The 25,435-nt window shown below is 37.8% G+C and overlaps 1 protein-coding gene across 2 annotated transcripts in view; it reads left to right on the top strand.

Moving 5' to 3' along the window:
- The window catches only part of Adgra3 (adhesion G protein-coupled receptor A3), a 137,746-nt gene that overhangs the window by 90,779 nt on the left and 21,532 nt on the right, over positions 1-25,435 (top strand). For both annotated transcript variants that reach the window (XM_004847210.3, XM_087187405.1), the window contains exons 9-14: positions 1,558-1,759; positions 2,669-2,824; positions 12,093-12,254; positions 14,655-14,858; positions 21,684-21,897; positions 22,105-22,313. In XM_004847210.3, the coding sequence (XP_004847267.1) occupies positions 1,558-1,759; positions 2,669-2,824; positions 12,093-12,254; positions 14,655-14,858; positions 21,684-21,897; positions 22,105-22,313 (1,147 nt within the window). The remainder of the gene's footprint in view (positions 1-1,557; positions 1,760-2,668; positions 2,825-12,092; positions 12,255-14,654; positions 14,859-21,683; positions 21,898-22,104; positions 22,314-25,435) is intronic.

The following is a 25,435-nucleotide window of genomic DNA, read 5'->3' as shown; positions in this document are numbered from 1 at the left end:
AGATTTAATTGTGTTGCTTGATCTATTTATATGGTTTTGATAATGAATTCTATTTTGATGTGGCTGTTACTGTAATTTGGTGGTTCACATGTTGTGAGTCAGCCATAACTTGTATTGAAATACACTTAATTTCATTCCCACTTTTGGAGAAATAGAGCTCAAACAACAGACCTTTCTCTTAGCCCCAAAGAGTCTTAACCTGTGTCAGCAGGTTTGCTGATCTCTGGTGTAATCCGTAGCTTCTTCCTGATAAATTTTGTTGTATGCTCTGTTGGATGTCATTAAGACCCTGTCCACACCCAGAAATTTGCCAGAACTCATAGGACTCAGTATAGAGTTGTACTCTGAGGTAGAATAAATGTCAGTGTGGTATAATATGTAGCTGTAGCATATAGGAAAAAGACACCGCTAGGCTCCAGAAGAATTCAGGATAGGCATCTTTGTGCTGGAAGGGGTCAGACAGAGTTTATCGTACCAGCAGCAGTGTAAGTTCTGCCAGGGGGAGCCCGCTGGAGACTCGCACCCAAAGCTTTGTCCAGGAGCTGGTCATGTAGCCCCTCCACTTGGCAGAGACCAGAAGTCCAGCTTCTCAGGAGGAAAGTAGAGGTTGAGCATAAGCCATGTTGCTTGCCCTGACAGTTTAAGCAGAGTGAACTGCCTTTACCCGTTTACTGCCTTTCGGAATACCAGAATGCTCTGCAAGTTCCCAAACAGCCACTGAGGAGCCAGGTTTGAAACCAACACCTCCTACAGATAGCAGCCTTAGGCCTGCTGTGGTACCTTTTTTTCTCTACATATACCAACCCCACTGCTGCAGAAGGCCATCTGTTCCTATCAGGGAAAGTCGTCCCTTAGATGCCTGATGGTTTTCGAAGCCAACAGTATACCAACAGTTATTAGGCGAAAACACAAGAAGACCATCTGTTGCTCCAATTCTGTTTTCATGACTCATTTTTACCTGGACTTGTTTGTGGTACATAACGAATGTGTTCATCCTGGGGAAGGATGCATGCGCATAGCTGTCTTGGTCCTTTTTACTCCCCTCCCCATCATCTCCAGACCCCTTCCCCTCTCCACAGGTCTCTATCTCTTGTTTCCCAGCCACCTTTTATTTTTCTCTTTACGTTATTAACATTTTAAGTTTCTCATATAAGAAGCAATGCAATATTTAACTTTCTGTGTCTGATTTATTTTACTGAGCATTATGGTCTCAAGATGCATCCGTTTTTCCTACAAATGACTCAGTTTTACTCTGTATTTTACTGGGAACTGTGCAATTTCCCTGTCTTCATGGTGACATTTAGAAATTTGTTTTAGAAAACTGTCATGGTATAGTATTGAAATGTACTCGGCAGGTAGACTAACACAGGTTAGTCCTTGTTAACTTTTTTTAAACATTTGGTCTTTATTCTTCAATGAGTTTTTTTTTTCTTGATTTTTGTCTCTGTAGTTGTATATAACATATCCTGACTCCTTGGCTTTTCCTCCACTGTTGCCATATTTGATTTAACTCTGTCATTCTAGGTTTTCTTACACTGCTTTGTCCTCCCCGTGCAGGTGGCCCAGAACCTTGGCGGGCATCACTGCATATCTTCAGTGCACCCGGAACACCCATGGCAGTGGGATCTATCCCGGGAACCCACAGGATGAAAGAAAGGCTTGGCGCAGATGTGACAGAGGTGGCTTCTGGGCAGATGATGATTATTCTCGCTGCCAGTATGCAAATGATGTCACTAGAGTTCTTTATATGTTTAATCAGGTAATTATAAAGTCTTCAAATTCTTTTTGAGTTGTGAACAAATGTAGTATTCACTTTTTTAAAAATACTAAGCAAAGTAAGGATTTGGTTAAATACTTTAACTGATTTATCTGTCTTTGGGATCAAGCTCTGTACGATGTCCCTCTTCCTTTCCAGTCACTGCCTGACTCTGCCTTTTTTGAATACTTTTACCATCTGCATCTACCAGACAGAATCCCAGCCACTCTTCCAGCCCATGTGGCGAGCCACATCTTGGGATTCTTTTATATTCCATTTGTCAGAACTAAGCCCTTCCAGGACTTGTAGGACTCGTGTGCCTCTTCCTATCTGTGCATCCAGTCATCTTTTTTAAACTTTACTGAACAGTGAGCAATGGGGAGGCAGCCTCTGTGTTATTCTGTTACTGTTACTTCTGTGTTACTGTTTCTTTTCTCCTTAGCACTAGTTTATCCTTTTTGCAGTGGTGGAGGCTAAGTCAGTGTTTGAGCCAGTAAATAAGCAAATGGAAAGCATGCTAGCAGTACATGGCAATAAAGATAAATGCTAAATAAGTGGTTCACACTCCTGTGCGGTAGGAGTTCCAGGGCAGGTATTGATCGCTCCCAGCTGGAGTCTTCGGGAAAGGCTTTCCTGAGCAATTGGGAGGAGGTATGTCTGGAAGTTGGATAAGCAGAGAGGAGGAGATGATACAGCATGCTTACTAGATACTGGTTTTTTGTATCATTATATTTCATTACAGGTTTTGAAAATTTTCCCTCAGGATAGTTTCTATTAAAATTTGAAAAAGCATTTTAAGATTATGATGGGTAAATAGTTCCAGTTCATTGCCATGTCTTGAAATGCAAAGTTAAAATGTCAAAAATGTTTTAGCCATTTTTCAAACCACTTCCTTCCACCTTTTCCATGTAGATGCCCCTCAATCTTACGAACGCCATGGCAACAGCTCGGCAGTTACTGGCTTACACCGTGGAAGCAGCCAACTTCTCTGACAAAATGGATGTTATATTTGTGGCTGAAATGATAGAAAAATTTGGAAGATTTACCAAAGAGGAAAAATCAAAAGAGGTATTTTCCTAATCTCAGATCTGTAGTGCACAGTGTCAACAAGTGTTAGTAGGACAGATAGAGTCCAATCTGTATTTTTGATGCTTTGCCATATTTGAACTACATGCACTTTTCAACTTCCAAAATTATCACAGAGAAAGTCATGCTCCAGTTGTTATAGTGACCTGTTGGGAATAGAGAGATTATTGGGAATAAAGGTGATTTATCAGTTCTTGAACACTACAAGGTACCATAATACAAAAGAGAGAAGTATAGTAAGGAAACAGCCTTCTGTTTCCATATTGTGGGTTACCAGGGCTACTTATTTTGGCCCCTGGAATTTCCTTTGTCTATACAGCCATCATCCTTCTTAATATGGTTTTGTCACTCACATATTGTGAACTGCCTAATTACTTCTGTAATATCCTGGGGAAATGAGAGGCTATTTAGGAACTCTTTTGAACCTCCAAATGATTGGAATATACAAATTATAAAAATTTAATGAAATGTTAATTGCCTGAGGAGATTGATACGTTTACCATGATTTGAGCAGTACACAATGTATGCATGTAGTGAAACTCATGATACCCCATAAATATGTATAATTTATATGTATCAGTTAAACATTAAAAAATTTTAATGACTGAAAAGGGATGTATTTTAACAGAGCCACATCAAGACTGTGTTATGCTTGTCAACATAGCGTCCTTTAGGGGAAAAACTGAGAACCACAGATTTCAGAACAAATGCACAACAAATAAAAGATTTTAAAGACAAAATGAGATAATCACACCGAAATGAATTTTAGAGTTAGGAAGAACCTAGGTCAAAGTCATAAACTAAAGCCCAGTGAAAATTAAATGATTCATCTGTGAGTATATAGTTCAGTTAAGGGAGGGCTAAAAAACAAATCCTTGGAGCCTTCCCTGACTCTGTCTAGAAGTGTTTTCTGTAGTATCACATTCATTTTGAGTACATTATTGACCCCTCTTCCATAGCTTTGAGGAACTGGCTAAACAAAGTCTATGCATTTCTTTATGTAGGGGCATCTCAGATCCTTTGATACTGCTGAAAAGTAAATAATATGTCTTGTATCCCTCAATGAGGGATACTGCTGTCTTGTATTTTGGTAATAAGTTTTGGAACCACAACCCTACCATGTTAGGCACCTTGGGATGTAGTTATCAAAGGGAGCAAAGTAGATAATGTGCATAAGGTGTAGGACCCAGGCAAACAGCTTTTCTGCTGGAGAGTGAGAGAACATTGCAGCTTTGCTATTGAACTTTAAGACTGGAAGACCACGATTTCCTAATGAACTGTCCTGCTAGCCAACTGCACTCTGGGCCACTTCCCTGTGGTCAATTCCCTCAGCACTGGGAGAAGCAGTCTGGGTTCTGACGCAGTGCTATGGCTTCTCATCATCACTTATAATCACAGGTTAGCTGCCCACATGACTAGTTGTTTGTGGAAGTGGAGTATTTTGACTTACTAGTATAATTGCAGTGACATTTGGGATGTTGGCATTAAAAGATTCTGCCAAATTATAATACATGTTTCTTCCCTTGCTGCCATGTTTGATGCGAAGGGATTTTGCTTATTTCTCAACTGGAAAGAGCAGTGTGGTACCCAAAGGTTCAAGGTTATCTCTTCTATAGTACATGGAATAAACCATCTTTTGATATGTCCTTAGGTGGAAGCATCCTTTAGAACTAGAAATAGATATGGTTTCATAAGCTTTCAGTTAACCATGTGCTCTTTGTTATTTTTAAATCAGGATGACACTGGCTCCATTTAACTTGCAGAGTTTGTATGTACAAGTGAGGAAATTCAAAAGCAAAATTGTTGCACCACTTGGGTCTTGTTTTATAGGGTTATGAAATTAACTTTGTGATCTCAGAATCTAAGAAAGCAAATTTTTTTTAAGTTTGTGATTGCTGGTGTGGTGATTCATGCCTGTGATCCTAGCATGCAGGTGGCTGAGGCAGAAAATTGCTATGCAGCCGGGCTGCACAGTAAGTTCAAGGCCAGCCTGTACTACATAGTGAGACTGTCTCAAAGAAAAAGGAGGGCTGGGGATTTAGCTCAGTGTTTCTGGTGCCTGCCTCACAAGCGCAAGGTCCCGAGTTCAAACTCCAGTACCAAAACAAAAAAAACCACACAAAAAAAGGAAAAAATAAAACCCCCCCAAAAAGTTATGAGTGCTTTAGTTACTTACTAAAAATTTAATTTGAAGAAGATTGCTGTCACTTTGACTGGTTAGCATAGTCATAAAGTTAATTGTTACATTTGGAACCAAGAGACATCAACATACTAACTATAAATAAAAGAGAGGAAAAATACTGAATCTTGGGTATATAAATGTAATATCATCTGTGATATGCTGATTGACATCCTATACAATTCTTTGGAAATTCAAACAGCAGGCTAGAGCTTTCACTGTTTATCAGGATGCTGAAAATAAATTACGAGGTTTAAGAGCTTCCTCTTAAGTTAATTAACACGGCATAAAATTATACTAAGATATCCTAAAATTCATATAGCTTAGGTGGACAAATCATTAATTAAATTGATTTTTGTACTATATCCAAAATTAATTCTGCTATGGATAATTTCATAGCTAAAATATCGTGAGACACTTGTTTTTTAAACTGTGATTGAGTTTAGTCAGTACCCTTACTTTCTCAGAATGCTTACTAAAAGCCATCAAAGCAGTATATTTAGTGGTCTTCTAAAAACACCAAGGGTTGTCTGTCAGCCAACGCAAGTGGCTATTCCGTATTCACTGTAGTGATTTTTCTTACGTCCATTTCTTATGTCCATTGCAGAAGATGAGAAAGTATTTAAAACCTAGATTTGGTTATGCTTTATAATACTTTTATTGTGCTCTCATTTTAAATATAAGTGAGACATGCATGTAACCTAGGCTATGTTTACTACTAAATTCATTTGGTGTATTTTTATGTACAGATTTTTTTAAATTTATAGTTCTTTCATGTATTCATTTTAAAGTAGTCACTTCTGTTTTGACAGATTTGGTTTTATTTTTGGTATTAATTTTTTTCTTGCCCTTACTTGCCAGACTTTCCTATATTATTGACCTTTTCTAAGACCCACTGTCTGGTTTTGGGACCTTCCTAGGACTTACTCTTCAATAGAGGGTTTGTTAAACAGGGATTGCAGTCCTGGGCACCCCTCACCCCCATCCCTAGCTTCGGATTCAGCAGTTCTGAGATGGCTCTGAGAATTTACATCTCAAATCCCGTCAGGTGACGCTGAAGCAGTGCATCTTTGTCATAGGATGGAGAACCACTGCAGCATCTTCCTTTTCTACACTTATATTACTTATTTAGAAGTTCTTTCTTTGAGTTTAACTTTTTGAGAACCTTCTTACTGGAAAATTTCAACCAAAAATGTCTGAGAATGTTATTTATATTACCTTATATCTCTCACTTAGCTTGAACAGTTTTTAGTGTTCACCAGTCTTGTTTCATCTGTCAAGTATATGCACTTCTTTTCCCTTTCCCTCCTCTTTTCTCTCCCTCCCTTCTCTTTTTTTTAATACTGGAGCATTTAAAAGCAAATTTAGAAGTTGTATTTCATCCACAGTTTTTCTAAAATGAAGAGAACTTTAAAAATTGCTATTCTGTCATGAGAATTAGCTATAGGTTCTTAGTGTCATCAAATATATTGACCATATTCTATTTTCCTTAATTATGGTTTCTTGAACCGTGGACCTTGTGTCTGATTACCTTATTAAATTTGTTCATATCATTTTGCAGTTTGTAAGCTGCAATTTTCTAGACAGCTCATTGGCAAATAGTAATTAGTTTATCTATTCATACAAAACACACACACTTTTTTTTTTCTGCTTATACATTGATGAGGACCTCCAAAACAGTGTAATAAATGTAGGTAGTGGGAGGCATTAATGAGAACAGTCTAACAAATCACTAAATGTGATTCCTTTGCTTCTGCCAAATGGCCAGGGGCCATACCAAGGTAGGAACTCATTTTGAGATAAATCCTTAGCTTGGTGTTTTTCAGACAACAGCAGTGGCGTGGAGTCTGGCCTGTGTGAAGGTTGATTTGTGCTTACAAGTATTCAGAGAAGACATGTTTTGTCCTCCTGCCATGAGCCAGGTGCAGGCCGGGCCGTCTCCTTGCTTCCTGTCTGTGAAGCTGGCTTCTCTTTGCTGGCCCAAGGCTGGGTGCCATTCCCCTGTCATAGGTGGCCTTCTGATGTGCTCCTGTGGCATGACCTCGCCCTGTCTGGAATTCACCATCCTGCATCCCTGCTGTCCCGTTCCTGTTGGCCCCTGGAGGAGTCTTGCTTTCTTGCTGCTCCGGTACAAAGTTGACTGGTTTCTGCCAGCATTTTCATTTGTCTCAGGAGAGTCATCCAGAGTTCTCAGCCTCCATATTTCCAGACAGGGAAGCACACATCCATTTTATAATCAGAAAAAAAAAAAAGTCAAAACCAAAACTGCTTTCCTCGAGAGGCTAGGAGGAGCTTTCTCTTTGTTGTGAAAGTGTGGCCTAGCATGTTGCCCATTAAATTACACCTCTGTCCAGTAGTCTTCTTCACATGGTCATGGAACTTTTTATTATTAATAAAAGCAACTTTGCCTCGAGGGAATGTTCTCCTTTGTGTTATAATTGTAAAATTATCTTTGTTGCCTTGACTAGAAATACAGCAGGAATCAGTTTTTCCCCAGTTGTAGCAGTTCTGCTATTGGCACATATTTGTAACTCATTGTGTCTCCTTTTTCCTCGTAAGTCTGTTTCTCTGCTCTGTATTATTTACATTCTGTTAATTTTAAAAGAACTATTAATCTTTGGTTAGACTCCAAGCCCTTTCTCTAAGTAAATGGAGAATGTGTGGAATATTTACTCCGTGCAGTAGCATCTTCAGCCTCTTCCCTCCGTCCTTCCCTTCCTGTCTGTCCCCTTGTCCCCCCGCCCCTTCATCTCTCTTTACTGCTTCACTTGGTAATGTTGGAGCTTTAATCTTCACCCCACGTCCTGATGATGATCATGCCAAGAACTCTTGTTGAGTATTGAGTCTTACCTCAGCTAGCTGCTGAGAAGCCCTCACGAGGATCCCTTAGTACTTTATACAGATTTTGGCTAAGAGTGACATAAATATGCCTTTAAAAAATTGACTTCCAAAACTGAGCAGTTCCTTCATTAAAAGTAATGGCAGTCATAACATACCTTCAGACTGTTAAGGTCCTAATATTGTACTCAATTTGTAATTCAGAGAAAGTTGTAACTACTTCAGCCCAAATATTAATATCAGTTGTGCTGCTGCTGCTGTTGTCAGAGTGGCGTTTGGGTGACATCAGTTCTGCTTGTCATCTGCACACTATCCGCCCGCAAACAGTTGCCCCACTGGCTGCCCCAGCTGTACATGAATGTGTAGCTCCTGCTTTTCTGGTTATCAGAATTGACAGAAGTATCCCTTGCTGTTCTTTGCTTGGGTAAAGGGTCTGAATCACTGGCCTTCTTTAAAAACTACATGCGTTGGTTATACATCTGCTAGTATGTGAAAGGATATTTGTCTTCTGGGTTTTGTTCCTTCTAATTTTAACATGAGATGAGATGTTCTGAACACTTCTCATAGGGTTCCGACTCATTATTTTACAAATGAGAAAACTGGATCTCAGAATGGCTAAGACATAAGGATTTGCTCAGACATCTAGCTTTTGACAGACTTGAAATCTAAACCCAGGAGGCAACATAAATATTCTGTCTTCAGTATTGAACATTGTATGCCTACACCTTAAAATTAAATGTCAAGTTTATATTTTGTCTATTTAATATGATAAGATATCATAAGTTCATTATTGGACTTACAGATGATTTTGACCTACTTTTTCTTTTGGTCCAAATTCCAAAGCAATTTAAAAAGAACATGGAATAGCCTGTCTCTTAAAATGTATGGCATTGAATGCTTTCAATGTTGTCCATGTGGATTTTCGTCTTACTATTTCACCTTTTATGAAGTGCATTCACACATATCTTCGGTTGGTCCCTAGGGCATGGTGTGATGGGGCCAGCACAGGTGCCTGGCTCCTCCTGACCCTTTTGTGGCTGGAACAGCCTTCAGGGAAGGAAGCCAAGGAAAATGCAGTGCTTTAAATGCTGTTTGCAGCTTTTCAACTATCTTTGCATGTCACATTTCAGGAATAAATTTTTAATCCAGTACCTTTTCATGCGTTGTTATCCCACTTGTGTCCTTTTTCTTCCTTTTCTTTCTTTCTTGGCTCCTGTGACAGATTCAGAACTACTCCTGTGACCAAGCCACAGAACCGTATAGTTTTATGATTATCTACTCTAGGGAATATTTTGGCAACAAATCCCTCTCCTCAGTTCTTAGCCATTTTGTGTCAAACTATGAGAAAAATAACTTGCTCTCATCTAAAACCAGTGCTCTTGTTTGACCCCCCCATCCCAGGGGAGATGCTTTGTGATGAGCAGTGCCAGTTGCATCCCTGTGTTGGCCTTGTTAACTGGGGCAAGGCAGCCGTTCTTTGGTGCTGTCATCATCATAATTCTTTGGGACAGGTGAACTTCAGTATACAGTCCATCTGTTTAAATCTGCAAAAAACATTGTCATTGCACAAATCTAGAAACATCTTATATTTTACTAGTGGTGTCTTAGAATCAGCATTTTTATGTACTTTTAGCTCTTTATTTTTTTTCACCAACAGGAATTTAATTTCTCATAGTCACAGAGCACATTTAATTGCTTTATCTCTCTTTTATCTGTTTTATTTTTATGTAAAAACTTGAAATAACTAATCAGAATAATGGACAAAACATAGGTATTCCAGCGACTCTGAATTCCCATTTAAAGTTGGGGCTTATTAGTCTGACCTTTATATAAATGGCAGATTGACGTATTCATTAATTGACCAATCAGGAGTCAATACCTGTCTTCATAACTCCAGAAATAAAGGCTTCTGATAGAATGGCATTTACCACCATACCTGTTCTTAGTTAAAGAAAATGAACTAGGATGCTGATATTCCCAGGGATCATATAAAATGAACTGAATGAAATTATACAAAGCTTGATGTTAGGGTGTGTGTGTGTGTGTGTGTGTGTGTGTGTGTGTGTGTGTTCAATTTTGAGATAGGGTCTTACTGTGTAGTCCAGGTGGGCCTCAATTTCTGGCCTCAATTTCTGGCCTCAAGTGATCCTCCTGTCTCAGGCTCCAGAGTGCTGGGACCAGAGGCATGTGTCATCACTCCTGTGGAATTCCTTCCTTTTTCAGTAGTTCATTTTGTTAGTGTCTTAGTTTTCAGAGAAATATATCTCAAGAATGTATGTGTTCATTAAAATAGGGTGTTTGGGTTAAATTTCCTTACTCACCATCATATATTATTCTACTTGCTTCATAGCAATTATCACAGTCTGAATAATTTTTTTAAAAGTGGAATTACTTCTTTGGTTATTTTCTTCATTAGATTGTAAGCTGGAAGGTAGAAGTGTATGTTTCTTTTACTTTTGTATTGATCCTTAATAAATATTAGTCAGTGGACATTATAAATGAACAATAACAATGAATAAATGGATATTGATAGCCACTGGCTTCTTCTATACCAAGTCCTGTATAGTAGTGCATCAGGGTGTAGATACAAGTTTATTGTGATATCCCTGGCCTTAGATGTTCACCTTGGACATAAAATAAGGAAATGATTGTGACACACTGTGTCAAGGGCAGTATAAAGTCAGGATCCAGTTTCTTAAAAATTAAATCAAGATTGGGGTTGGGGCTTAAAGTGAGCAAGCAGGTGGTCCTATTTGTGTAGGAACACACACTTTAGAAATCATTTCCTCTTGAGGCATACATAGTATTGATTTGGGGATTGGAATGGTTGAAAAAAAAAAGAACAAGAAAATAACAAAATGAGCCAACATTTTTTAAGTGCTTGCCATGTACCAGGCATGGTTTCAGAAACCTTATATTTATTATTGGAACTTAGTCTGCACAGCATTCAGAACAGACAAATAAGGAGGCTGGAGGTGTGGAGACGTGAGGTTTGCACCCCAAGCAGTAGTGCTGAGTATTTGAACAGCAGGTTTTTACCTCTGGCCTTGCTGTGGCTCCTTCAACTGTGCTTCTGGGATTGGGATCTGGTGGATTCCATAGGCCCCTCTTTGTAAAGTGGACCATGGTGGGGTGGACAGAACTTACTCCAAAACCACCCCAGCCTTCATAATTATTCATCCTGCGAAGAGGGATGCAGAACAGGGTTGGAAATCATAGCTGGGATCTTGTGGGATGATCAAAAGACATCTGTTAACACAGCCATGGCTTTCTGGCTTGGCACTGGGCGTTACGCCTTTGATGCTTCCTTCTTGGTGAGAGGACCAGCTGGCTTGTAAACACTCTGCTCCTGCCTCTGGAATGTTTTTGCTGTTCTTTCTGCCATAGATCTCCTTCTCATGAACATTTGCTCAATACCAAACACCCTTGACACCAGTATGTCTTATTAGCTGGACTGCTCAGTGCATTTCTCTGTGGTGGGATGCACAAGTCACAGTAAACAGTAGTCAGTTGACTTCCCTGGCACTGCCTGACAGATGTTCACATCAGAAAGGTACAAAAGACACTAATAAAAAGAACTGAGTAAATGAAACAAGTAAACACGGGAGACACAAATACCTCTTAGGGTCCATTTGTTTCATGGTCGTGGATCTTAAAGCATTTCATTGAGTGAAGGAAGGGAAGACGGAGTGCATTCAAGGTGGAGGAGTCCACATGTAGCAGGGTAGAGAGGTTTGGGATCGTACAGCACAAACGGGAAATTCACAGTAGTTGGAGGTGCCTGGTGTTTTAAACATGGCAAGAGATTAAAGTAGACTATATATACTTTTCATTAATAATAGGGTTTCACTTAAGCTAATGCCTATACAAAAAGAAGTGTTTATATCTCTTCCAGAGGAAGAGATGAGCTTTTTCTTCTGGGATTGGGTGACATTTTCCCTCTTTCATTAATCTAAATTGCCTTTCTTTTCCTCTGTTTGAAGTATTGCGTGGCAGTCTTTTCTCTGGTGATGTAGTGACTACTTAAGTATACTGTCTGGAGCTCAATATTGCCAAATGATCATACTTGAATGTGCTGTTCATATCTGAAAATATTTTAAAGAGAAACAAGGGCCTGCAGGAATTTCATAGAAAAATTTAGACTGAAGGTGCATCTCTCTAGGATTTGGATTCTATCAAAAACCTTCCCTTGGCTTAAAGGACCTTTCTTCTTTTCTCCCACACACTGCACAGCTAGGTGACGTGATGGTTGACATCGCAAGCAATATCATGTTGGCTGATGAGCGTGTTCTGTGGCTGGCACAGAGGGAGGCAAGAGCCTGCAGCAGAATTGTGCAGTGCCTGCAGTGCATCGCCACACACCGACTTGCCAGTGGGGCTCACGTGTATTCAACAGTAAGTGCAGTACTGTCCGAGGCCTCTGAGACAAATGTCCATCATGGGCAACTCTAGCCCCCCAAATAGGTATCTTCTTTATTATGGGGCAGATATTTTTTGTTGCTGAAGCACAGAATTTTCTTTTCTAAGACATTTTTCAAGTAATTTTGCTTGTGAGTAATAATCTGTTTTTTTGGTAACTGGAAAATACTTTCTAAATCTGTAATTTGAATGGTTGTCATCATCTAACCCACTGAAACTTTCTGCAACAAGAATAAGAGCATTATTGTGTTGCCCTACTGGTGTTTACACACAGTCTAGCAGAGTTAATATTGTGTCCTGGGCCTTGAAGGATATTTTGAGAGAATGCTTGATTGCTTTATCTAGATTTTAATTTCAAAGGAGAACTGGGATGTGCTCCAACACTTGCAAAACTATTGGCATAATAATTACTCAGTTAAATAGTATTACACTTTATTTATGCCAGATTGAACTGTTCTAAACTTCTTTGTATATTGCTTACTCTTTGTTCTACAAATGTTAAAATATGGTAAAGATGTGTGTTCCCATAGCAGTCATACTCTGATCCCTGTTTTTCATTTCCTGATTATTTTAATGGGTTCATGTAGTGTTGAATATTCTGCAGTTCCACCTGTGGTTTTGTCGATGTTAGATTATCATTTTTCCATTGATTTCTGAGACTCTTCAATGATACCATGTTTTATTGTAACTATTGGCTAATTAAGTTTAGGATTACCTTCCTGAATAATAAATAAAATAGAGGCCTAACATGGCTACATTTTTATAATATAGTTCAGGGCACTTCCTGCCCAGGTGCATGACCTTACCTAAGACCTGCTTGTTATTTTATGTCCTCCTCAGACATTTATTGAAACCCAATTTAAATCCCATCCTTTAGCCTTACTTATCACTCACCTGGAAGACTTTACTTCCTGCCTATAAACCTCAATGGTTCCTTTAAAAACTCATACAAAACAGGTTCTAGGAGTTACGTGAGTGCTTCTTCAGCAGATCACCCTTATCCCTGGGGAAAGTGTTCTAGATCCCAGTGTGTACCTACAGCCATGGATATAGCATCAAACTCTATACATTATTAGTTAACAAATACAACTCAGTAAAGCTTTATAGTGTGTAATCGGCAAGGCAAAAGCTCATATGAACATTGTCTACTCTTGAAAAGTTCAGGAACCACCGATTGTTTTCTGTCCTATGTATGGTACTTGCCCAAGTTTACTTTACATCTCATATTTTTAATTTGTATCTTGTCTTCCTAATAGAATTTTAAGCATCTTGCACCAAGTTCCATGCTAAAAAATTTTTTTACAGGGTGATGTTCTGTATATGGTACTTGGAATGCCACCTTGCCCATATGGTTGGGATACACTTAATTATCATTAAAGAACCAAGGAGAGACATCATGTTGTCCTTAGAATTTACAGTAAATCCTGTCCCCTTGGTTGCTTTGAAAGTGGAGGTTGTCAGCTTGTCGCTTCGCACGCCTGCTCTGCTGAGTCTCTGGCAAATGGGAGTATTGCTGGCATCTCTCTACCACGGGCCTGGCGGCAGTTGGTATTGAAAGGCCGTACATTTGGGCAAGTCTTCCAAGTTCAGCTTACTCTTTAAACGTATTTAAAACTCTGGGGCAGATGCTATTTTCTTCGGGTGATTTTTTTTCTGACCTAATATACTTAAGTCTGTCTATTTTCTCTTATTTGAACTACCATGTCCCGTTTTCAAAGAAACAGCTGAGGAATGAGTCTGTGGAAAGCTTTTATCTGAGAAACTAATGTAGAGAGCTAACTTGATCTCGCTGTAAAGGGGAAAGTAAATATGGCCTGAAGTGTTGAATTTTCGTCTCTTTCTCAAACCCAAATAGTAGTTACCTTTCATTTCTTTCTGTAAAGTGGTCATTAAGGAGATTCATTGATTTTTTTTTTAATCTAGCTGATATTTTTAAAATAAGAGGCTTCCATTTTTAACTGGAAGCTTCCTGCAAGGTGGCTTTTCAAATTTTTTATTATTTTATTTTTTCTGCAGTGCTGGGCTGAAACCCAGGGCCCTGTGCATGCCAAGCAAGTGCACTACTGCTCAGCTGGGTCCCTGGCCCTGAAATTATTTTCAGTTGACTTCTAATTTATACCTAGCTTGCCATACTTCAAAACTTGTTCTTTTTCTCTTCATCAGTCTTCTTTCCATTCTAGGATAATTTTTCACTCAAGGTTCTTGTTTTGTTTTGTTTTTTATTCTGTTCAGTACCTACACAGTTTTTGTTTGATAAGAACGTGGGCTTTCTGCTTTGGCTTGTATGTGTATTGTTTTATGTTTGAGAAGTCTTTGATAGTGTCTTCCCTGCAGATTAAACATCTTTCCTAACTCTTATTTGGTTGACTTTTGAAGTATTCACCCAACATTGCTCTGGAAGCCTATGTCATCAAGGCTGCTGGCTTCACGGGAATGACCTGCACTGTGTTCCAGAAAGTGGCTGCCTCTGACCGCACAGGTTTGTCTGATTATGGACGGCGGGATCCAGATGGAAACTTGGACAAGCAGCTGAGCTTTAAGTGCAATGTTTCCAGCACATTTTCAAGTCTGGCACTAAAGGTATTTAATTTCCCTTAGTCACTTAATAGTATTTGTAGTTCGAATGATTGAAGCCTTTTGGTTTGCAAAATAACCTTATTAAAAGTTGTTTTTCAGGACTGGTTTGGGATGAGAGGTGTGGGGATGTTGTGCTGTTGTATTAAATGAGATTTAGCCTAAGAAGACCCCCTTATTAACTTTTATGGCATTTTTGCCTCGAGGTCCTATTTGTCCACCCAAAAAATCAAAACTTGCATTTTATGATTGCAGTGATATAAAGAAAATTGTTTCTTTGACACCCTCACACATTTTTTTTCTCTTGATTTTAAGACATTAAAAACATTTTCCTTGTCCCTAGAAATCTTGTGGGCTCTTGGCACTGTACCTAATAGAGTAGCCAGCTCTGAGGCCTGACATTTAATCAGGCAAACGGTATATCAAGTATATCAGGATTTTTTGGGCAAAGAAGTGGAAATATGTGGCATGCATTAAAAAGAAATGCGTGTTTTATTGTAGCAAGCAAGAAGAAAGCATTCTCATTGATTTTTATAATTGGGGGTATAGATGTTTTTCACTAAACCACACCGAAGAAAATGGTTGGAGGCAGAAGTCCAACACCCTAATGAAGCCACATTTTTTCATTTAGCTTTGTGTGGGATGTGCTGTTGTGTACTCTGTGGTTTTTAATTACACAGAACTTTGTAGTGTGTCCCCGAATGGCTTTCCAAACAGTATTCTAGTCATTTTAATGGCCGCATAATAATTGCTCAAATGGATATTAAATATTCTTTAATGCCATAGGTAGCCAATAAGTATCCAGTAGGTAAATGAATAATTAATGTATCTAGTCATACTTTACCCAGGTGACCTCCATAAGAAAAGCTAATTTACCGAATTTAGAAATAATGCAACTACCCAATATAATCTCAACTAGATCAAAATGTCTGATGGCATTACAGTTTCTTGTTGTCATATACTCAGAGGAAAATTGGCAAGATTTGTGTTACCCTTGGTCCTGTGAGAGTACTTGATGCACCCAGCCGTGCAGCTGTAGACCCATTCAACTTCTCTTTATCTTTTATCGGTAAAAATATACCCTGAAAAGCATAAAAACAGCAACATGCAAGCCCATGAGAGATTAAAAATGATGACATCTTACACATTTTATCAATTTCACCACCTTCCCCTCTGTGTAAGGAGTTTCTGTTTGCTAAAGTAGAAAGCTTTAAATGAACACTCAGATTTGCTAATTTCATACTGTTCTGTCCTTTTAAGATCATCCAATGACCAGAGAGAAAGAACACATTACATTATTATTCATGCTTCATAGATAGACATGATTAACCTGAATGAAAAAGGAACGCATCTTCTGTGACACAAAATTAGTTAAAAAAAATTTTAACACCAACACTGTAAAATGTACTTAAGCATTAGCACTTTAACCGAGGACTTCCTTCCCATTTTAAACTTTATGCTAGGTTAACTTTTACATATTGCATATTTTTTAAAAAACTCATTGAATATACTGTTACAAAGTACCAGTGAGATAATCACCTTGAACATCCATCCAATAGTTGATTGCATTACCCTCAAATGGGAGTGCAGCATCTTTACTTAGCAATAGGTGTTCCACCTGATTTGCCTCCTCCATATTTTTGCAATCTTGGTACTTCCCACACTACCACCATTGCCTGGTTTGGACTCCCATGCTACATACATGCATTTTGACTTACGATGGTTTGACATCTTGATAAACCCATTGTAAATTGAAAATATCTTAAGTCAAAAATGCATTGAACAGATGGTAGCTGACCTACCAAACGTCACTGCCAACACGGAATACTGTAGAGTCTTTGTTGTTTAACGTTGGGATCTGGTGGCTGACTGGAAGCTGAGGCTGGGTGCTGCTGCTACCCAGTGTGGTGAGAGTATAGAATATCATACCATATATGTCCAGACCAGGGAAAAATCAAAAGTCAAAGCACAGTTTGTACTGAATGTTTTTCTCTCTGTTGGAAGATCATAAGACAGGGACTGCATGTGTTGTCCAGATCACTGTAAAGTTTGATTTCATCTCTGAGTCTTTGGTCTGTGTCTTGGTATGTGGGTTGGCCTGCCTCAGGTACCTGGTAATTGGCCAACATGCACCAGTGCAGCCCTGCCAGTTAGTAAACTAGTGAAATATTTGTTTACCATTCAGCAAATAGCTGTACTCCTGCTCATGAATGGCTCCCCAACCCTGCGCATCCTTCCCTTGGGAGCACCATCCAGACCTTTCCACAACTGAGGCCATTTCAGTTTGCCAGAGCAGCTATTGTCTTCATGCTTCCTACCCTGATTCTTACCCCTTTTGTGTGCTTTCAGTCCTTCCCTGCTTAGTGGAATTCCTGCTACTCTCCCTCTACAACTCCATGCACAAAGCATCTTCCCTCTCTTCCTTTGTCATACAGACTCAGTCATTGTCTGTTAATCCCATGGTGGTGTGTTTATTCTCCAGCATAGTTACTAGACGATAATGCAATGGTGAGTTGATTCACAGTTAGGTCATCTGATGTGGTGACTGAGAATGTGGCCCCCTGGCAGCTTCGGTTCATGTTTTCCTCTCCAGTTAACAGCTTTGCAAATTTGGGCAAGTATCTTAACCTTTTACGATGTTACTTCCTTGTCTGTTAAATGGAGGATCATGAAATAGTACTTAAAGGCTTTTTGAAAAGATTAAATGAGGTAGACATGTAGATATTCCCCGCAGTACTTGGCACACAATAAGCACACCGTAAATGTTTTGTAGTTGTTCTTGTCATCTCTCTCCTTTTACATTGTGAATGTTTGAAGGCAAGGAATACAGCTTCTTTCACTCTGTCTTTGGGTCCAGCACAGGCCCAAGCACAGAGAAATGTCCAATAACCGTTCTTAAATAGAATTAGCAGTCAAGCTTTACAATGAAACTCAGCTCAATAATTGTAAAGGCAAATATGATCCTTTTCTAATAGGTAGCCATGAGGTAATCAAAAGGTGTGGGATATAGTTAATAACTAATATTTGAGGAAATAATGAGGATATATCATTCCTCTTTGTTCAAAATCCAGTAAGTGGATAAGAAAACAAATCAGTATTTTATTTTGAATCTGATGATTTTGACTTATTCTGAATGTAGTTAGAATTCTGTAGATTTTTTAAAATGGAGCTTTCTGAAAATTTTAATGTATTAATTACATAGTGGACAGTTCTTAAGGAAAGATATTAAAGTCAACGTAAAATATTTCCATGTTTCAGTTAACATCCATTAAACACTTTCTTTGTAGCTTAATGTCTTTGTACTGAACTGTACGTGAATTTAATAACTGACATTCATTTCATATGTATTCAGCCTTTATCAGTATTATTTAAATTAACAGTGATACTGAATTGTAGGTATCAAAGCATGATGAGGTTTAGCTTACTGTTGGCAAGTCAGTTATTTCCAGAGATTTCTTCTCTCCCCAGCACCCAAAGAACCACCTTCCATGTTGCCACAGTAATGCTAATAAAAATACTACCCACCATTTCATGGCCATAATCTCATTTGGTCTTCACTATCCTTTGTTAGAAAGATCATTCATTAGCTGTGATTAACAGGTGAAACTCAGAGCCGTTAAACAAAATTGAGCAGTGTTAACTAGCTCCTTAATGGTGAGGCTGGGCCCTGAATCTTGCTTTCTTATTTCAGATCTTAGAAATGAGGAACAAATATTTCCCCAAAAATCTTAGGGGAGAACTTTCCAACTTATTAGCTATAATTAGTATAATTAGTTTGTTATCTCTCATTGCTGTAAGCCATACATTTTAAAATAAATACATGGTTAAATGAAATTAAAATTTTTATATTCCCTGCCTTTAGGCCAAGAGACAGAAGGTATAATTATGATAAATGTAACAAATAAATGTTCTTTAGTTTTTTCATTAGATTTACAACCTTTCCATAAGTAATGGTTAACACTTCTTAAGAAATGAAATATAAAAGCTTTATACTGTATTTTTACTGTAAATATCTAAACATTTTTGATGCAGTGCAGTTTGCCTTACCAAAATCCCCAGGACACCCTCTCACCATACTAAAGAATATATAATTATTTAGTAATATTCTATATTGGACCTGAGAAGGTATTTAGAGGCCATGAGTATGCGCTAGCCATAGGTTGTGCTGGCCTGGAATTTCTGTTTTTATTTTGTTGTTGTTTTTCAAGTTTACCCTTTTATAGAAGATCTTCAACTTCTACAAAGTACAAATGTTTCTTTTTTTAGCTCCCTTCTAGAAAATGTTAGGTATAAACTTTTTAAAAATAAATTTGATTTTTTAATTATAAGCACTTTCCCAGAGAGCTGTTTTATATTCACAGTAAAATTATTTTATTAATTTAATAGTATTTGTTTTAATAAATGTCCATTTCAGAACATTTTATCAGGATTTTGAACTTTTAACCAATCAGATCTATTTTTTTGTCTTATCTATGTTTTGTGTTTTCTTTTTTGTGTGCCTCATTTTATACTTGAGAAATTTATATACTATACAGAAATTTACTATATTAGCAAATGAGTTTATAATAAACTTTGTTTCTACATCAGATTATATTTATGGCAATAGCAGAAACCTTTTAATGCTTGTTCTCAGGCAAAATGTTTTTACCAAATATTTTCTTGCAGTTTTTAATGTAAAAGTTAAAATTTAACATTCATTCAACAGATCTTTATAGTTATCTGCTGTGTCCTCACCTTGTTGTAAGCATGGCAATTACATAATTCTAAAATCAGTTAATTGCTTCAGTGGAATTTTGTACTTAAAAATAAACATGCCATGGAGACTTTGTTAGTTTCATAAACAGTGAACTGTTTTTATGAAGTGCATATGGCAGGCATGTAGGGATCCAGAACATGAGTGAGATCGTCTACAGCCGGAAATCCTCCAGTCTAGTTGGAGGTGCAGCGAGTGAGTTCCAGGTTGAGGCTTAAGGTTGCTTGTGACGCCGATTTGTACAGAGCCCTCTGAGTCCAGAAGAGGGAGCAACCAGCCAGCTGTACAAGCAAACTGCTGTGAAGATGGGATTTATCATCTCAATAGGCCCTAGGTTAAGGACTCTGGGGAAGGTCTGCTGTCAGCCTCTCATTCTGACCTGTTGCCAACGGAATTATCTTGCTCACATTCAAATCAGATGAGTTGAGTTTGTCAGGGAGAAGAACAGTGGAGCATTTCAGTCAGGAGCACCTGTGCTGTCGGGAGCAATGCTACGTAATTTTAGGGAAAAACCATTTGATTAGGCCTAGTTCTCCTCCCTACAGCCCAGCTATGGAATTACGAGACATAATTCCATGTTGGCCTCCGGTCACAACTGAGACCTCAATGATCTGGTGATGCTGTGATTCTTCAGGACAAGATTACACCAGCTGAAGACATCCTGGGAGGAACAAAATCTTCATCGACTCAGTTCCTCATTGTTCTTAGATTGTTACATGTTGTTTACGCCGGATGTACTGAACTCTCTGCAAGTCATTTGTTATATTTGTTTCTCCCGAGGTGCGGTAAGCTGTGGGCTTTCTTCTTTGCCGGCCAGAGCAGCGCTGATCAGACCCAAAGCTCAGCTTCTTCTCAGTCTCATTTGTCTACCTTTCCTGTAATTCGCCTTGTGCTCTCGTAGCTCGCAGGAGACAAGGACTTACTGCAGAGGTTCTAGTAACGTCCCCTTTCCCTGTTCCTTACACTGGGCAGCATGCAGGGCAGCAGGAGGAGGGCAGAGAACTCAGAGAAGCCCTCCTGGCTGTGGGGGAGGAAGGGTAGGAGATGCATTTGAGCAGTAGGTTTCAGTCAAGTAACGTGGTGTATGCTTAGAGTTCACGGGCAGTGATCTTCACATAGTACTGAACCTAGGTGTTGTTTAAACTGGAATAACACGGTGGGCTTTGGTTCTCCAGGGGAAATTCTGGTGGCAACAGGAACGTTGGTTTGAAGGGAAGGAGTTAGTGACCAAGAGAACGACTTTGTAACGAATTTGTAAAATAGAGAATCTTTTTAAAATTAAGATAGTTAATGTTTATCTTACTTGGTGTATAGCCTTTTAAAACTGAATGCTAAATATAAAATCTCCAGTAATGAAATCAGAAAAACATTCAGCGATCAGTTAGCATTTTTAATTTTTCCGATATGATACTGTTTTCCAAACCTGTGTTTCTTGGTCTCAAGAAAATTGATGCTAAATTAAGAGTTTGCTGAATTTAAACTTCTCTTGTTTGTATAATGTCCTTTTTGTGTTGCTTGACTATTTGAATCCATCACAAACCAGCTTAAAGCTCAATAACCTTAAATTAACTATACTCAAATTTCTGATGTTTGCTACATTTGGCCTAATTTACTGTATTTTGTTATTGTAAAATTGATACAAAGAATGATCACTGAGGTCCTTGATCTGTTTAATTTTAGTATCCACTTCAGCATTATATGGTACCATGGGGAAATTAACTTTTGAAATAATTCACTTGTTTACTTCTTAAACTCTTTGAAATAAAGTTTTCATTTCTCTTTACTTTGTACTTTTGGTCTATGCCAGTGATCTATACTTCCTTTGACCCTGTGGCCCAAGAGGTATGGCCAGCTGTTTGTTATCATCGCAAGCTCTAAAACATGTACCCCGTTGCTGATCTGTGCTGTCCTATATTGTTTCAATTAATTCATACATGCTTTGAATATTAAATTTTGTATATATATATTTCTTTAAAATGTACTCAGTATGTAAGTAAAAAAACATAAGCATCTGATATTCTTCTGGTTTCTGTCTACTAATATCCTAACCTTTTTTCTTTTTTTATGTGTGCTTTCAGAATACCGTCATAGAGGCTTCTATTCAGCTTCCCCCTTCCCTTTTCTCACCAAAGCAAAAAAGAGAAGTCAGACTAACTGAAGACTCTCTTTATAAGCTGCAACTCATTGCATTCCGCAATGGGAAACTTTTTCCAGCCACTGGAAATTCAACAGACTTGGCTGATGATGGAAAGCGGCGCACAGTGGTTACCCCTGTAATTCTCACCAAGTTAGGTTCGTATGCGACATATGTTAGCCTGTACTCACTGGGCAGTGTGGTTTATGCTTCACGGTTCCTGAGAATGCTTATTTTTGTTCCTTCTCGTTTTAATGAGTCACTAGTGAAAAAAGATCTTGCAGAGTACCCATTTGTGTATAAGTTGACATTTAATTCTTTATGAAATTTGTTTCAAAAATACTGTTATTTCTCGTTTTCTCCAGATGGTGTGAATGTAGATACCCACCACATCCCTATTAATGTGACACTGCGTCGACTTGCGCACGGAGCAGATGCCGTCGCAGCCCAGTGGGATTTTGATTTGCTGAATGGACAAGGAGGCTGGAAGTCAGATGGGTGCCGTATACTCTACTCAGATGAAAATATCACTACAATTCAGTGCTACTCCCTGAGTAACTATGCAGTTTTAATGGTATGACAGTTGTTAACTTTATGCATAAATACTAAGTATTCTAATTTTTCCCTTTGCATAATTAAGCTTAAATGAAGATTTCTTTTTTAAACTTTTAACAGATACTATTCCCTTTAACTATGTAAGGGATTTTTGGTATAATTCTGATTTTAAAGAGAAATTGAGTTATTACCAAGTGAAATGTATGACATTGTCTTTAGTCTAGGAATTTTCAGTAAACTTTCTAAATCAGTCACTTCAGCTGACTTTGGCCTTCTTAAAATGTAGAGAAAGCATGGGTCTAGTTTTGTCAACTTAGACCCATTCACTTGCCTAAGGATACTCAGTCCGTGGGGAAAGATAGTTTTCTTGCTTTGATGTTATCTTTCCCTGCTACACACTATCATCATTAGACTCCTTTTGAATTCAGAATCAGTGGTGGTACTTCCACCATTGTGACTGCAAGTGACAGTACTGACACAAAGTGTTTTTTAAGTTTTAATTCCAGTCAATCTAAGGTTCTTTCCTATTTACCTTTGCTGACCCCTGTAAATCTTTTTGGTAAAGAAACTTGTTATTAGTATACAGGAACAGGTCTTAAATAGTGATACATTTCAGTGAATCTAATTCCTGAGTGATAACTATGAAGTTAGCCATGATAGGTGTTATTTTATATTGTAATTACATGTTACTAACTTCATGAAGTGTATTTAGGCTGCAGTGGAAGGAATGAGGAGTCTCAGACACCTCAGAAATGGTTTGAGGTTAGCCTGAGGAAAACTTCCATGTTTTTATTAATTGCAGCTGTGAATCTGGTATCTAGACAGTATTTTTGCAGAGTACCAAATAGTCTTGAAACAGTATGCAGTATTTTACATTTTGGGAATTTTTCTTTTCTTGAAAAAACAAGAAACTATCTTGAAACCATCTTGCTACTAGAAATGGTCTTAAATCGAGTCTGGATTATAATAAACTTTCCTCAACTCTTTCTCTGGTTTTCTTTGCTTTCAGCTTTCTGTATCTTACCTGGTACGTTGGCCTTGTAGGCAGCAAATTGAATTGATTATTTAGTGAGGATTAAAGATTTATCTTTTCACTAATGTCCTTCTATGCATTTTGTACAGCTCCACCTAGTGTTCTCCAGCATGTATAGTATTCATTCTGTTTGTTGGTGGGTGGATTCTACATTAGTTAGACCCAGTTGTATTTGTTTAAGATGTCCATCCTTTTGGGCTTAAAGTTACTGTTAACTGTTTATGATTTTCTTTACAAATGGAAGGCATCTGATTTCTGTGAGTTTGATGTTCACACTTTGTAAGTTCACACTTTATTGCTTTGTGGTTCTTTTAAAGTAAAGCATAAAGCATTAATTAAAGTGTTGGGGACATTTTCTCTTTCAGTTTCTAAGTCTTCTCATGCAGGTTTTTAAGTCTGAAACTGATGTACTAAAGGAGAAACAATAGAAATGCCATTTTGAAATGTATATAATGGTTAACATGAAAAAGTTGAACAAAATAAATGAAACAAAACACAAAGCATTTTATAAGCTTCACTATGATACTGCGCTATGTGAAACTTTTATTTTTATTTAATCTAATACCAGTTTTAAGCATCTATTCTTGAACTTCTTAGCTCTTCTTAACTATTTAAATTAATATAATCCTTTTCTAGACAGAATAAGCTATTCTTTTATCTTTCAGACTTTTAATCTTTTATAAAATGTAATACACAATTCCTTAAAGCTAAAATACAATAGTAAGATTTTTCCTTCTATTTATTTTCAAAGGATATTCTTTTGCTTTTCTTAGATGTAACTGCCACCTAGAGGCAGAACTGAAATGTGTCTGAAATTATTGAAAAAGTTAGTTATGAAAATTTTAGGGTTGCTAATTAACCATAAAGACAAAGTTAATGAAATTGTGCATACTCTAAAGTAATTAAAGTTAATCTCTAAAAAGAAATGTCTTTTAAAATTGTAAATTAGCATCTTCTGAACTTTTAAAAATAGTAAGTAAAATTCTTTGGTTTTAAATAACCATATTAATACATCATTTTATATAGAAATGTAAATTCTTATCTGGGGCAGTAGTTCATATAATTTTCCCTGATTTGGTCTTAAAATTAAAAATAAGATAGAAAGGATATATTTGCTCCCAATTCTAGAGCAGCTGCATGGTTGGTTCAGCATATATCGTGCTATAACCACCATCTATGTCCTAAGCTCTAAGTAGGAGCCAGAGAAAAAAGGTGGAAATTGGGTTTGTTTGAATAGTATGATCAGAAACAGCCATTTTGGGCAGGAAGATTCATAGGACCTTGGATTGGGGTGTGTGGGTGTGGGTGTGTAGGTGTGTGTGTGTGTATGTAGGGGCTGATTAGAAAGCAGGATAATAATCTGATTTAAGGCTAAACTACATAAAACTTAAAGTTTTAACTGGGAATAGTGGTGAAGATAAAATAATCTCTATGCTTTAGTTCCCCCTTTGTTAGTGTATTCACCTAGAAATAAGAAACCGAAGAAGACTTATTCTCCTCTGTCCGGTGATGCTTTTAAATTTGTTTCTATAAAACTTGCTGAATGAAAGTAAATTTCGTTTCATTTACTCTATAATTGACCATGAATGCTATTAATGTTTATCGTTAAATAGCTCTAGAATAGTACATTCACACGGATCAGAAGTTTTTGCCCATTAGAGTATAGTGAAAACTTGAATCCCCCGGTCTCCCATCAGAGTTGTAGGTAACTGTGATTAGTAATGTCAGGCATATCATTGAAGACATTTTCATGTGTATTGAATAAATGAATATAAAGGCCTATTTGCTTCAATTTTTACACAAAAGTTGTATGCTGCATATAATGTTCTATTCTAAATCATGTTTTTTCCATGGAAGAATGTATCGTCACTTTGAGGCTGCTATATCTTAAAGAAGTTGATGTATAATGGTGGCTAATCTTTATTAAGCACTTATGTGTCGGGCATTCCTCTGACGGCTTTATGTGCAGTAACATATTTGGTTATCAAAACAACCTCAAGAGAAATAGTGCTATTACCACCCCAGATGACAGATGTGGAAACCAAGACAGGAGAGATTAAACTCCATGAAAGCTGTGTTGGTCAGCTTTCTGTCCCTGTGACAAAATA

Source organism: Heterocephalus glaber, unplaced genomic scaffold (assembly GCF_053883595.1).
Source record: "Heterocephalus glaber isolate CG9 unplaced genomic scaffold, H.glaber_assembly_v1.0 deba00001509, whole genome shotgun sequence".
NCBI classification, from domain to species: Eukaryota; Metazoa; Chordata; class Mammalia; order Rodentia; family Bathyergidae; genus Heterocephalus; species Heterocephalus glaber.
The sequence above is the reverse complement of the archived record's forward strand: the minus strand, read 5'-3'. Positions and strand labels throughout refer to the sequence as shown.